Genomic DNA, 14,319 nt, shown 5'->3' with positions numbered 1-14,319 from the left:
GAGAATTCTTCGTATTATCCACTCGTCCGCGCCCGCAGCTAAAGCGCCTCCTCGCACGCGTAGTGAAGAACGCCATGAGCAAACATAAGCGCCCGCACGCGTGGCGGCCTCGCGGTTACAACCCCAGTAGTGCCGAACGTTGGTGATAGTAAAGAGCGCGGCGGTGATAGCTCATACATGATAGGGGCGAGGACGGAATCTTCCTGGACACTTCCTGCGCTGTCGTCATCCGCATCCAAGCCGGCGCCGTCGGGTATCCTCGCCCCACTATCAAGCACTACCGCTACACCGCCCGCCGACGGCACCGCAAGAGGGCGCGAGCCGTCCACGGGAGTCGTCTCGAGCGGGACGTACGTCATGCATAGAGAACTGCGGTGAAAGTCGGCTCGCGACACAGGTGACCGTGGCGGTGATGCGAGCCACTCCGTAACAACAGGCGCATCGTGCCACACATCATCGTCAAGGGCCGGTGGTGCCTCGAGCGCCTCCTCGGCTGCCCATACCGGTGCGGACGGTTTCCTGCAGTCGTACAGCAACCACCAGCAGCTGCCGGATGAGGAGCAGTGCGAGCTGCACTTGTCGCTGTCGTTGCCGTTGTTGTTCGCATTACTCTGAGACGACTGTGCACAGCGCTCCGCATTTGGGCGAGCTGATTGAGTACCGTTCCCCCGCCCGCAGCGCTGATCGCGCATCAGCGTCACGATATACGAATAGTCACTGCGGCCGACGATCGATGACGTCTGCGGGAGCACTGCTGCTGGGGGGGACGGTGCCTCCACAACAGACGCCACAGACCAGCTCGAGCACCGCCGACCCGGCGAGATGGCGGCACCAGCACCAGCAGTAGCACTACCTCCTCCCCCTGCCACCCACGGTGGCAACTCAAAGAACACCGTTGGGGTGACGGTAGCAGCGGTGTAGAGGCCGACGTGGCGACGAAAAGCAGCAGCGAAGACGAGGCCCATCGGCCCTGCCTCAGTGTTACTCGCGCGTTGATACGCCGGCGCCGGTGTTGATGTGGGGCGACGGCTGGGCGGTTTGTGCAGTGAGGCACTCTCGAGAGGAGGATCGAGGCGCCGACGTACGTCGAACAAGCGCGGTGTGCGCCGCGCGGCGTGCCGCAGCTCTGCTGAGGAACACGCGGCAGCACCGTCGGCACTGCTGTCTATTGCGTCTTGGTCCTCCCCGGGCGGCATCGCCAGCGGCACTCGCCACGACGACTCACGCTGCACCGAGGCCAGCCACACGCCACTGCACGGCCGCCTGGCGGAGCGTCCGACGGCAGCAACTCCGCTGCCCGTGTAGGCGTCATCCGCGCGCTGGCAGAGGATGTACATGTCTGTAAGGCCACTGCTGACGCGACTTGATGCATAGCTGCACGGCAGGATCGCTTCTACCGCTTTCCAAGCTGGCGCTACCGGCGGAGCATACCGCGACGGGCACGGTCGTCCAGGTGCCGTGACCTCGTGAGGATCGTAGTGCTGGTGGCGCAACGCCACGGACGCGCTGCTCGCAAACACCGCGTCCTCTTCGTCCTCTAGGAAGATGGTGGCCTGAAGCCACGTGGAGGCCGCGCCGTGCGCTGGCGGCGTTCTGCTGAATGGGGAAGGGCGCATAATGGTGACCATCGAGGCAGCGTCGCCGAGTCCCACCACAGCACCAGGGTCGAAATGGTCACCTGCGGCTTCCTCACCACCACTCTTCTCCCAGGTGTTGAGACCTGTGGAGAGCCAGCAAGAGGACGTCAGGTCGCGGTGTGGCTGTGGCAGGACGATGCACGGCCCCCCACCTCTTTCACCCACAGCGTTGCTGCCCACAGAGCCACGCTCACTCCACGGTTGCGCCGCCCAGCGAGGCGCATCGTCGCTCTTAGGGCTGCTGGGCAACGTTGCCAGGCCGGCGGCACGCAGCTGACATTCTCTGCGGCCGCGGAGAAGCAGACTGGCGCGATCGGGCGACGGCTGCACGGACACCCATCTGGAGCCGCGCCGTTGCAGCAGTGGCGGGGGCAAACGGAGAACACGAGATGGGATGCACGTGGCGCTTCGGTCCATCATGTGGGCGATATGGGGGTGGGTGATGTCTCTGGGAATGGGGTGGCAGCTTTCTCGCTCGCGTACTCCTTCAGGGGGGTTGTCGGCATGCCCTCCCTCCCTCCTCTGTCTCTCTCTCTGTGTGTGTGTGAATTGTGCGGGTGAGTGAGCACCGGATCACCGAGAGGAAAAGCCTTCCTCACGTCGTGCCGGTGGTGGGAAGACAACGGAAAAAGGAGATGGGGGCGAGCAGATGTGTCACGGGATCCGGGGCGTGGGGAACGGCGCACGGCTGTCAGCAGAGCTTTGGAGAGTCCGCAGTAGTGACGCGTTGCAGATCGCGTCGATAACAAGGGGCACAGGTGCCTCCCCCTAAAGCTTCGCTTTCCGGCACCCTTTCTGTGGTGCTGCGTCATCCACCAAAGGGGTGAAGGATAGAGGGGTTGCTACATATGTCGGTGCACGTTTCCTTTCGATAAGATCCACTCAAGGGCGTATAGAGCTGCCAGCGACGCGCGCCCTCTCGCGGTGCTTCGCCTGATGTCTACCGCGAAGAGCATGGAGAGCAACAGCAAGAGAGGCGGAGGCGGGCGGCAGTGCTTTTCTCGCACCATGCCCCATCCTCTCCCTCTCAGCGACTGTCTACACTGCACTGCACACACACACAGAGAGAGAGAGATGCACAGAAGCTCACACACTAAATTTATGTGGGAGGTTCTGATCGCCCGTTCTCTACTCGGTTCAACGCAAAGGGCTGCCTAGCAACCGCAGCAACGATGGCGCTTGCATGTGCTTACGTACGGAGACATAAATGCGATCGGTGTGTCTGCGCACAGATTGCCTTTGGTCACGTTCGGCTACCTTCCGATGCTTTACTTGTGGCGCTTTCTTCGCCAAGTCCCGTGCCTCTGCATTGGCCGCACTACTTGGCATCTCCGGTGGTCGGCAGCCCCGCCCACACCTTGAAGCCGTCATACGTCACCCACTGCAGCGCCGTCAGTGATATTACCATGAGCAGGCGGGGCGTCAAGCCTTTCCACATCCCGTGCCACCCAACCTCATGCACTACGTCGAGAAGACTGTGCGCCGCGCCGCCCGGCATGAGACTGGCTTTGCCATGGCTCATGCCGGCGCACGACACGTCCGAGACGATGCTCGCCAAAAGTGGGGCGGCGCTCGATGGGAATGCGGATGGCCTTTGGTTCATCTTGGAGAGCACCGTGTCCGCTGGGTGAGACACGACGCCGCAGAGCAGCCCCGCCAGCACGCCAGCGAGCATGCTCACCACGAGCTTGTCCACAACGCTCGGCGCTGCGGCGTCCATGAGGCCCAGGCGCGTGAAGAGGCCCGGCAATCCACCGACGATGCACTCGAACGACGAAAACTTCATCATCGTGTACGGCACCTGTCTGCACCAGAGCGGGACGAGCCCCTTATAGAAGCCGTGCAGCCCCTCCGTCTCCCACATGCGTGGCAGGGCAACGCGGAGGTGCACCGGAAAGGACGCCAACGTCTGCATGCGGATCTTCACCGCTTCCCACGGCGCCAGCGCGAGATCTGCGACTGTCTCTGCCAAGCAGCTCGAGAAGAGAAAGGCGAAGAACTGATAGACACCGGACGCGTGCGCGGTCGGCGACGACACGGGCACACTGGCCGCCACCGCCGCCGCCTCCTTCGCCCTCGCTTCTGCCTCTGCAGGGGTGGTCAGCAGCGCGTACTTGAGAATCTCGTAGAGAGAAAACTTGAGGGAGCCCTGAAGGCAGTACCCCCACAGCATCGGCAGCCACCCGCGGAAGAGCAGCGGTATCACACGGTAGGCGGAGCCGCTCGCCTCCACGCGAAACAGATGCAGGAAGCCTTCCTGAAAGCTGCGATATTCGCCCACCTGCACACGGCACTTGAGGATGTCGATCGGGGCCATGACGAGGTGCACCAGCCCCACAACGCTGCCGCCGAGAAAGCAATACGCGAAGTACTGGAAGGAGTGCGGGCGCACTTTGCCGGTGGCGGCATCGATGTTGTGTGCGGCGGTAGACCTCCATACACAGGCGACGAGGAGGACCCCCATGAGCGCCGTCGCGGCCGATACGCATAGAAAATGCCGGAAACACAGTCGCTCGCGCGCACTCGCAACGGGCGAGACACTCGGACCAGCTGCCACTCCACCGCCGGCGCCAGGAAGTAAGAGGGCCGCCGACGCTACTACATTCACCATCTCCGCTGCCGTCGTGGAGCCGCCACCGGCGCCAAGGTCATCAGCGCGGTTACTGTATGCGTCAACCTCGCTGCCGTGCTGGGCAAAGCTGCGGTTGTGCACCGAAAAGCGGGCCGGGATGGGCGGCACACGCTTGGCGTGGTCCGACTGTGCGTATACGCAAGCGCTTGCCTGCGCGCTGGGCGGGCGCATCTCCTCCTTTGGCGAAGGAGGCGATGGAGGGGAGAGCGGAGGCGGCGAATACGAGAGAAAGGGCCGAATGCGATAGGTCCACGCAGCTGGCGCGGAATGGGCACACAGCGCAGAGAGTAGAGGGAGGGAGAGGGCAGAAACGGGTGTGACTGTGGGTGTGTGGGGGAGCTAGCATGACACTGAGACAGAAACGAAGCGAGGAGGGGTCGGGGATGAGACAGAAATGCGCAGCTGACGATGGCATGAGCGCAGAGTACACGGACGAGCCCACTCCACCATTCTTCCCTCATGCAGCATTCGTCAGCGGGCCAACCTTCACTTTTTTCGGTAGGCACACACACACACACATACACACAGACATGAGAGGTAGGCGACGCCCCATCGCAACTAGACAGTGGCACCCCCGTACTCTGTCCTCCACTCCCGACGCAGAAGCCCATGCACTGCACCCTGACGCGGAACAGCTGCGGAGAGACTGCTTCGCCGTAACGCAGCGATTCAGTCACCGGAGCACAGCCTCCGCCTCACAGGTCGCCTCGCTGCCGCGCCTGTTTTGCCGGCTGCCGTGCGGTGCATCCGTCGTGGCGACCCGGGCCGCCCCCACACCAGTGGGCCGCAAGGGCTGGATGGGGCGCGCACCACGCAGATGGCGCGGACGTGTGCACGGTCGCGGGCGACTCCGACGCAGCGTCATCCTGTGCCTGGCTGGCGGCATGGGCAGCAATGCAGTGCCTTGGTGTCCCCCACATGGCGGGTGCTCAGCTCTGCTGCCACCAGGGAGGGGGGCGGCTCGGCGCTGCCTATGGTGTGAAGGGTGGACCTGCCTGACTTTCCCCACCCCGCCCCCATCACCGTCGAAAGTGTCGGCGCCGGTGGGAGGGGGCGCAGTGCCCCTGAGTACTAAAAGCTGCGGCACTCCCCTCTATCAGCTCTGAAGAAGGAAGAAGAGATGCCGCCGCTAGTGTATGCTGAATCGAGTGGGTGTGCGCAGCCATGTGGAGCGATTTGTTTCTCTGCCCCCCCACTCCACTGATTCCGCGGCGTTGTGAGTGTGTGTGGCGGTGAATCACCGAGAGGAGAGCCTTCCCTGTGTCGGGAGAAGTTCAAGAGGAAAGCGCCAGCCGTAGCGAAAGGGATGCAGAAGAGAGCGAGCGAGCGATAAAAGAGGGGAGGGGGATGGAGCAGAGGAGGTGATGCATGAGGTGTGTGTGTGTGAGAGAGAGAGGGGGGCGGGGCGAAGTAATCTCGTCGCCATCTGCGCGCGATTCGAAGAGATTCACCTCATACACACCGCCACTGAGCTGTCTGCTGACCGCCGCATGCGCTCCCTATGCGTCTTTTTTGTGGTTTCATATTTCGCAGTTTTGGGCGAGTCATATCCGCACACCTGATGGTGGTGAAAATCTTTTTACGACTGCCAAAAAAAAACCGACGCAGCCCAGACAGACCCGCTTATTCGGTCCGCGATTCCTCAAGATCGACTCATCAAGGCACGCACCACAGCGCCGTCGCCAGCCGCTGCGTGCAGGGCCGCGTGCCACTCGTACAGCCGGCGCACTGCCGCTGGCGAGAGAGGCTCATGAGCCTCATGCGTACCCGTCGAAGCCCCGCAAGTAGCTTCACATCTTGGTAATGCGCTGCCAGAGGCACAAGAGGCCATACATGCGTACAAGACTCGCATCAGTACGTCTTGCTGGGTGACGGTCAGCTGCGCGGCAAAGGTGAAGCGCAGCTGCTTTAGCGTCTCTACGGAAGAAGCCTCAGCAGAGGGTACAGCGCCTCCTGTTGCCCTGCAGGGGACCGCGCTCTCACCGCTGTCTGCGATGGGGGTCACCACACCTGCGCAACGATGAAGCTCCGCGTCTGCCTCGCTGAGCCGGTCTAGCACACAAAGTGCATCGTCGATGGACAGGTGCCGCAGCGACGTTGATTCAAGCGCGTCGAGCTCAGCGCAGAGGCTCGATTTCGGAGCAGACGAGGCACTCGCCGACTCCATCGACCAAAGGAAGAAAGGGGAAGGTGACGATGGAGCAGCACTTCGCTACGCTGATGCGACCGATTTTTTTCGCGCGTATGTGCTCACCCTCCCTTCCAAAGACACCCGCACAAAAACACACCTGTGAGTGACGGGCAGTAACAGCAGTGCAAGGCGCGTCAGCGGTCAGGGATGGTGAGGGGGGAGGTGGTGAAGGGAGTGCATCGGAGGCAATACATTGTTTCTTATCTCCTGTGTCGCCGGCGCCATGCGTGGTCGAGACGCATCTGTGCTTGAGGCATGTGGGAGAAATAGGAAAGAGAAGGGAGAGCGATGAGCCTCCCCCCAAGGGCACTTCACGCCAGCACGCACGTGCGCCGCTGGGCTCTCAACGTCACCATTGCTATCTGGAAGAGTTCAACCAGATGGCTGTGCGGGTGCTACGAAAGCAGGTAGGTGGATCAGGTGCGCACACAACTTCGATTCCTTCCTCCCCCCTCCTCTCCCTCTGCTTACAAGGTGCCCTCCCTTCGCTGCCCCGTAAAGGTTCAGTGGATCGCGTGGCCTTCGATGCACCGCTCCTCCCCTGCCGCTTCCATTTCATCGTGCTTGGCGTGGGCACCACACTTCACCATGCGGAGCGGTACGAGCTACGCCAGAAACGACATCACAAGAGCGATATGATATGTGAGCACACGTGCTAAGGCACACATACATCTGTGACAGGAGCTCTTGACGACTCTGTGCAGCCGCAGGCGGAGGCAGTGAGCAGAAGAACCGAGAGGGATGGCGTCAGGGGGAGGAGGCTAAAAGAGAAGAGGCCGTGATGCGCGCAACACAGGAAGAGAAAACATTGGCATCATCGGAGAACATCGACCCTTTACCTCGGCGAATGCGCGGGCAGACAGGCATAGAGGCACACACACACACACTCACACGCAGGCACAGAGAGACAGAGAGAGTGAGAGACAGACAGGCACGCACACGCCTATGCAGACATGAAAGGATGTACACGCGGTTCGACGAACGGCACCGATACAGGGAAGGGAAGGGTACACGTGCACGCAGGATGGTGCACGGGCACGCGTTGGACCTGATTCCGTACGTGAAAGAGAGGGAGGGAGGGAGCGGTGCTTCGAGAACGCCGCACACAAGGCGCGGCAAATGGCTGCCGGCGAACATAGAAGCTGCGAAGACGCCGCCGCCGCCGCCACAGCAACCCAAAAGCGACGGGAGACTGAGCAGCACAATGGGCAGAAGCAACCTAAGCCAAGTGGCGACCACCAAACATATATGCGCGACTATTCGTCTAATAAAAGGCGGAGGGAGGATGGGAGGAGAGCAGCACGCAGCAGCACGATGACATCAGGGGGGGTGAAGGGTGAAAGGCACGCCTATAAGTGCCTGCGTGTGTGTGTGTGAGGTGATACACATCGAAGAGAAGTGCCCGTGAAGAAGGAAGAGAGGTGATGAGCAGGAAGGACCATTGAGAGTGGCACCCGCTGCTGTTGCTCCTAGCGCTTTTTCTACACCAAAAAAAAAAACGGGGGTCGAAAGAGGGGCGAAGGGCTCTTTCGCACTGCCATTGCGCCTTCCCTCCCTCTCCCGCCCGCGTCGTCGTAGCCCGCCTGACACAGACAGAGCGACACCAACAGCGTTAGCCATCACGCGGCGAACAACGGAGGACGACTTCGTAGGAGCCCTCGAGGGACACTCGGCTCTCTGCGCTTTGCGTTGCCGCTGTGCTGCGGCAACTTTTTTCTTTTTTTTCAGTTCACTTTGAGAGGTTTAAGTAGGCCAATGAGGGGGGAGGGAGGGGGAGGGGCGTGCCATCTGCGAGAGCGCCAGAGAGAGAGCGAGAGCGAGAGCGAGACGGGGGAAAGAGGGAGGGAGGGGGGAGGTGGAAGAGGACACGGTGATGCGATGGGGACAGAGATGAGAGGGTGCGCGCGCGCAAACGTTTTACACACAGATGCACACAGACACACACGCACGTTTTACAGAGACACATAAGTATACGCACACACGCACACACACGCGTTCAGACAAAGAAAGACCGTGTGTGTGCGTGTGTCCCACAGCGCTCGCTCACGTTACGCCAACCCCCATCCAAGGCGGGCAGATGCCATCACTCCAACAAGAGGAGGGAAGGAGGGGGAGGGGAGCGCGCCAACGGCGAGAAGGGCGGCGATGGGAGGGGAAAATAGGGCAAAAAAACGCACAAGGGGGAAGGGGGGAGGGCGTGCTTCGCACTTTCGTGAAGGCGGAGCAGCGCTGACCACACGACTGAAAGGCAGTCAAGAGCATTAACAAAAAAACGGCGATAAAGAGAGAGACAGACAGAGACAGAGACGAATGGGGGCGAAGCAGGACCGGCATAGAGTCACAGACGGGCTGTCTGCCTGCCTCTCTATCCCTTCTTCTTGTGCTGTCTTTTCCCTTCCCTGAGCGAGACCACGGCAGTAACACGCTAGAGAGGGAGAGAGCAAGGGATGGCAGAGATGGTGAGGAGAGGTCGGGGGGGGAAGGGCGGGAAGAGTGGGAGGTACCCGCTACTTGTCTCGTTCCAGGCTCTCCTCCCCGACCCCCGCCTCTCTCTCTCTCGCTCTCTGCTGTGCTGTTGCGGCACAGATCCGGAGCACGCGCCTCGTCTTCCTCCTAACCTACACGCCATTCCTGTGGTGTGAAGACTCGAGTCGCTTCTCCTCTCTTCCACTGACTGCGACATGTCGTTCCTCTGACGTTACAGCATAGTGAGGGAGAGAGGAGGTCGAGGCAAAGGTTTCTGGAAAGGAGGTGGGGGGGGGGAGCCGACGATCTCGTCGGTAAACCATCACCTGCCCAGTCCTTTTTTCGCTATGTTGGTCGATATATATATATATATATTTATGTGTGTGTGTGCGTGGAGGTACGCACACACAGACATACAAAGGCAGCTGTGTGGCGCGCAGCTCGACTCACGCCTCTCTCATTAGCGTGTCTCTACACGCACTGGCACGGCAGGGCGCGGCCCTCACGCTGACTTCTTTGCACCCTCAGACGCGGCCTTGGCGAATATCTTCCGGCGCTGGGAGAGCATGTACGAGTACATGACGTAGCTGCCGTACGGGTAGACGCCGAGGAGGATGAACCACACACCATTGTGCCACGAGAAGGTGAAGTTCAGCGTGTTTGGCAGCTCCACCGTCCAGGGCTTGTGTTCCTTGATGTACGGAAGCGCCTTGTACAGGCAGCCAATCTCGCCCGTGATGCCGACGGGATAGAGCACCATGAACGCAGAGTAGCGCAGCCAGGTCAGCCATGCAGAACGGACGCTGACGAGGCTCGTGGTGTAAAAGGAGTAGCGGATGACCTCGCTTAGGCACCATGAGACCAGCATCTGCACAAAAATGATGTTCCCTGTTGCCTCCGTGCCACCGATGCGCACGGCGCCGTACAGCACAATGAGGCGCGACAGGACTTGCAGGAAGGTCGTCCCGACCGGGCTCCGTACCAGGCCGAAGGCGGCGTGCAGGATCTCGGCAATGGCGCCGGTCTGCGCAACGCACAGCAGCTGCGCAATCTCAGGGTAGACAGAGGCGACACTTCCACCCTCCGCTAGGCGCTTTATAACCTTCACGAGGATCGTGCCCCAGCCCATGCACATGCCTGCGTTGTAGGCGAGCAGGTACATGTCCTTGATGCCCATGATTGTGTGTGTGTGTATGTGTGCGTGTGAATGTCGGCTGAGGGAGGCGGCCCAAGGAGGAGGAGGGGGGTGAGAAGCGGGAGTGAGGAGAGTCGAACGAGAGAGGAGCAACGGAAAGAGCTGAGCGAGCGATTCACTACGCGATGGTGTGTGTGAAAGTGTGTGTGGAGGGGGGGGGCGGGGCGAACGCCTTTTTCTTCTCGTGCAGACACGCCTTCATGCGAACTCCTTTAGAGGTGCACAGGGGGGGGTGTATACTCGTTAAAGAGGACCTTTAGCGTCTGTGGCTGGGGCACAGTGCAACGACTGCCACGTATATTTACTCGACGCTGGTGGGACGTGCGGAGGTGTCCAGTCACTCAGTAAAACTTTGTGGTGAAAGACCTCCCTTGATACACATGCACATACACACATCTCTATATATATAGACGCGTGCATGTGCCTGTGCATTAAAGGAGTGCGAGAGGGAGAGAGAGGAAACGACGCAGCCACCGTCACCCTCCCCCTTCCTCATGGCCCCACCCACCGAGTGAAAGCGCGACTGCGCATACAGCCATTGGCGTGTGGGCGTGCCTCATGTGCCATCATCATTGAACGCGCCGCCGCTTGTGCTTCTTATCACCGGCGCCACCACTGTTTATGCCCATCATGTCGCTTATGAGGGACTGCCAGTCATCCGCATCCTTTGCGACCTTCTCTGTGGCCAGTTGCCGCTGCTGCGCCGCCCGTTCGCGCTTCAGCCGCGCCTGCTCCGCGCGGCGCGCCGCCCGCTCCTCCGCTGTCTTGGGGCGGTGGCGCAGCTGGGCGTAGAACTTGCCGACGCGCACGTGAGATAGCGGTACTGTCACGATGGTGGTCGTTGCCGTCGAAGCTGAAGCAGATGTCGTAGTGGAGGTGGAGGCTGCTGCGGGCACTTTCACGAGTACCGTCTCCTCCAGCGTCAGCCTATCTACGACGCCCTCCACATAGCGCCCGGTCTGGGGGTCAATAACGTGACAGCTCATTCCGCCTTGGATGGCACTGGTGGACGCGTTTGGCTGCCAAGGCCGCAGCGCCTCGCTGTACACGACCTCTTCCACGTTGTGGCCCAATATCCAAGCCTTGTACTGTACTCGGTCAACATCTTTGGCTGGCGGCACGATCCCGGCGATCACACACGGGTACCAATCGCGCTCATCGAAGAGCACTTCGTACGGCGCCGGTCGCAGCGTCGAGGACGCGGCTGTCGAGGACGTGCTTGGTGAGGGGTAGACAATGGTGGTCAGCACCTCTCCCGTTTCAGAGGACTTCTCCACTCTCTTGATGAGCCCTGCCGTGACCTGAATCGTTTCCTCCTCGTTGAGCAGTTGCGCTAGGGTGCGCAGCTGCGCCTCCACCTCCTCCACTAGCGCCGCGATCTGTTCTGCATCTTCGCCGTCGTTGTCGCCGTTGGCGTCATGTGAGGCAAGGATGTCGTCGAGCCCCTCAACGAGCTCACGGTAGCTTGCGATGCGCTCCTCGCGGCTCATTAGCCGCACATCTTCTTCGCCCTCTGCCTCCGCCATCTCGAAGGGAGTCGGATCGAGGGATGAGAGCCAACAAAAAAAAAACGGCGTAGGCAGCGAGGAGGAGGAGCACGCCCGATGGCTGTACCTCCCGGTGAGAGATACCGAGTAGGTGTGTATGTCAGTGTACGTGTGTATGTGTGCCTATGGAAAGGGTGTGCAATGCACCGCGCCTTTCCCCGGTGCAGAAGGTACGGGACATCCAGCGGTCGGGTGCATGCGACGTGGCGGCGCACCGGGGGTGGGGGTATGAATACAGCGGAAATGGGGTGAGAGATGAGGAAGAGGGGAGGGGCGCACAGGGGTCGTGGCATGGAGGGTGGAAGCGCTGCGAACGCATGCGCACAAATATAGTGAGGAAAAGAGAAAGAGAGAGAGCACAGCTGACTGGTGGTTCGCTGGAGGAGAGAGTGCCGATGGCGAACGGGTTCGAGGGGCGAAGGTGGCGAGGCAGGAAAGGGGAGCAGAGCCACTGCTCTCTCTCTCTGCAGAGGCGCATTCACGATAGAATAGACTGCATACCGGTGTGCATGGGTGCGTGTCGCAGCGGATCAGACAAGAGGAAACGGAAGCATTCGGCGATGGCCGTCACCGATCGATGAATACATGTACATCTGTCCCAGTCGCATAGTTTCTGCGCGTGTGTGTGCGCCCGCCGGGTGATGACAGGGCACTTCGCTCATAGCCGCTCTCTTGCACCCTTCTCCACACACACACACACACACACGTACGCGCGCACCATCACTTTAATTGACCGCCTCCTCGTCCTCTTCGCCCCCGTCTTCGCCGTCGCTTCCGTCTTCGTTATCTTCACCCGACATATTGCCCTCCGTCGCTTCCTCCGCTTCCTCTGCCTCCTCAGCCTCCGCGCGCCTCGCCTGCTCCTCGGCTTCCCGCGCTCGCTGCACGCGTGCTTCCTCTCGACGGTGCAGGTACATCTCCTTGCGCCGGCGCAGACGCTCCTCCAACAGAGCAAAGAAAGCCTCCTCGTCCGCGCGCCTCGCTGCTTGCGCAGCTACAGCTCTCTCCAGCACTTCGAGTGTGCGATGTGACTCGTTGGCAGCGGCCATGCTTGCAGGCGTCAGCATCGCCAGCACCTTTTGGTCCAGCATGAGAAGCTGCGCATCCGGCGCGGCACCGTCGTGCGTGAGCGCCTTCAGTCCTGCCGTGCAATCAGCACCGTGCTCGACGAGGAAGCGCACCATGTCATGCTCGCGGGCGAGGACGGCCCAGTGGAGGGGCGTACCAGCGTAGCGACTGCGCTTGCTCGGCTGCCACCGCACTTGCAGGGGCACCGAGCTTTCCAACGCTGTCGCTGCCGCCTCCTCCGTAGCAGCCGGCACCTCACGGCACGAGAAGAGAATACCATAGAGGGTTATGTCCACAGGCGGCGTTGCGCTCATGCGCAGCAAGCCGTGCTGCTGAATGTGCTGGGCAACGCTTTGACGGTGCAGTTGGTGGGCGAGCAGGCGCTTGTAGAGGAACATGTCGCGCTGCTGCGCCTGCCGATCCTCCTCCGCCGCCTCCTCGGCTTCTTCATCCAGTAGCGTGGCATCATCATCTTGGCTGTGTGCACCTGCGCCCTCCTCGTCACTGACGCTCTCGCTGGGCGGCGCATCCAGGCTATAGAGCTTCAAGATGCTGCGCAGGGATGGGTGCGCCGTCAGCTTTGCCATCTCCTCCTCCCCCAGCACCTCCTCCATGTCCTCCTCCGTGCCACCGCCGTCGCTGGCCTCACCATCCCCGGCAGCCTCCCAGTTGGCCAGCGCATCGCGCGCTGCTGCACTTGTATCGACGAGAAACGGTGAATGCCACCGCTCACCATACACGCCGGCCGCCGTCACAAGTTGCTGCACACGGGCTGTGTCGCCCTCAAAGGCAGCGGTGCATAAGTCTCGCGGATGTTTGTTCATGAGTTATGCGATAGTGAAGGAAAAGGCTGCCACGCAGGGGCGGGTGATGGGGGAGAAGGGGTGCGCCAATCGGGATCAGGAGAGCTGCTGTGTGCTCGTGCGCTGAGGTGGGAAGAGGGGGGGAGTGGAAGGGAGGGAGGAGTGAACGAGCCATGCTGCTGTTGATCGGCTAGAGAAGAAAGGGAGTGTGTGGGGGGGAGGAGGGATGGACGACAAAGCTAGTGCCGACGAGTAGACGCTCACGGGTAGGCACGTTCGCGGATGCGAGCCTGCGCTTTCACTTTTCTGGCGGCGGCGGTGGGTGGGGTACCCTCCCCTCCTGATGTACATGCCTCGTGCTATCGATACATTCACAGTCGATAGAAGAGGCACAGAGGGAGGGAGGTGAAAGAGAGAGAAGGCGCTGGTGATGATGATGGCACGAAGCCTAATGCAGACGTTTCACAGGAGTGCGCACTTGGATACGCCCACACGGACACGCCCAAGCATAAAGGAGAGGGCAGTGAGTTCTGTGCGATGCGCAGCACCGGCGACGCTTCACCTCCGCTTCACATCCTCCCAGCACGCACGCACACACGTACACGTACGCCTCCTCCTCTCCTTGCCTTCCCATTCAGCATCGAGGGGAGGCGGTCGCGGTCGTGGCGGTGGTGGTGTGTGTGCGTGTGTGTGTGGGGGGGAGTGACTTCTTCTCATCTTTTTCCCTTCCGATGCGCACTACGCGGGTGGTGCCGCGCGCCTTGTGCGCATCGCTCTCTT

The 14,319-nt window shown here is 61.1% G+C and overlaps 5 protein-coding genes across 5 annotated transcripts; all 5 read right to left on the bottom strand.

The window, feature by feature from the left end:
- Positions 1-38: 38 nt before the first annotated feature.
- On the bottom strand, positions 39-2,057 carry LSCM1_07706 (uncharacterized protein; the record flags this gene model as incomplete). Its single annotated transcript, XM_067325066.1, has 1 exon — positions 39-2,057. The coding sequence occupies one exon, from the start codon at positions 2,055-2,057 to the stop codon at positions 39-41; it is 2,019 nt and encodes a 672-aa protein (XP_067181271.1).
- An 898-nt stretch (positions 2,058-2,955) lies between these two features.
- LSCM1_07705 (uncharacterized protein) lies at positions 2,956-4,440 on the bottom strand (the record flags this gene model as incomplete). The annotated part of the gene is made up of 1 exon (XM_067325065.1): positions 2,956-4,440. The coding sequence occupies one exon, from the start codon at positions 4,438-4,440 to the stop codon at positions 2,956-2,958; it is 1,485 nt and encodes a 494-aa protein (XP_067181270.1).
- Positions 4,441-5,911: 1,471 nt separating this feature from the next.
- LSCM1_07704 (uncharacterized protein) lies at positions 5,912-6,436 on the bottom strand (the record flags this gene model as incomplete). The annotated part of the gene is made up of 1 exon (XM_067325064.1): positions 5,912-6,436. One exon carries the CDS (start codon positions 6,434-6,436, stop codon positions 5,912-5,914), a length of 525 nt encoding a protein of 174 aa, XP_067181269.1.
- A 2,992-nt stretch (positions 6,437-9,428) lies between these two features.
- LSCM1_07703 (uncharacterized protein) lies at positions 9,429-10,103 on the bottom strand (the record flags this gene model as incomplete). Its single annotated transcript, XM_067325063.1, has 1 exon — positions 9,429-10,103. The coding sequence occupies one exon, from the start codon at positions 10,101-10,103 to the stop codon at positions 9,429-9,431; it is 675 nt and encodes a 224-aa protein (XP_067181268.1).
- A 587-nt stretch (positions 10,104-10,690) lies between these two features.
- Positions 10,691-11,647, bottom strand: LSCM1_07702 (uncharacterized protein; the record flags this gene model as incomplete). Its single annotated transcript, XM_067325062.1, has 1 exon — positions 10,691-11,647. One exon carries the CDS (start codon positions 11,645-11,647, stop codon positions 10,691-10,693), a length of 957 nt encoding a protein of 318 aa, XP_067181267.1.
- Positions 11,648-14,319: the final 2,672 nt, after the last annotated feature.

This window comes from Leishmania martiniquensis, chromosome 5, assembly GCF_017916325.1.
Source record: "Leishmania martiniquensis isolate LSCM1 chromosome 5, whole genome shotgun sequence".
Taxonomy (NCBI): Eukaryota; Euglenozoa; class Kinetoplastea; order Trypanosomatida; family Trypanosomatidae; genus Leishmania; species Leishmania martiniquensis.
Note: the sequence above shows the minus strand (reverse complement) of the source record. Positions and strands in the feature narration are given on the sequence as shown.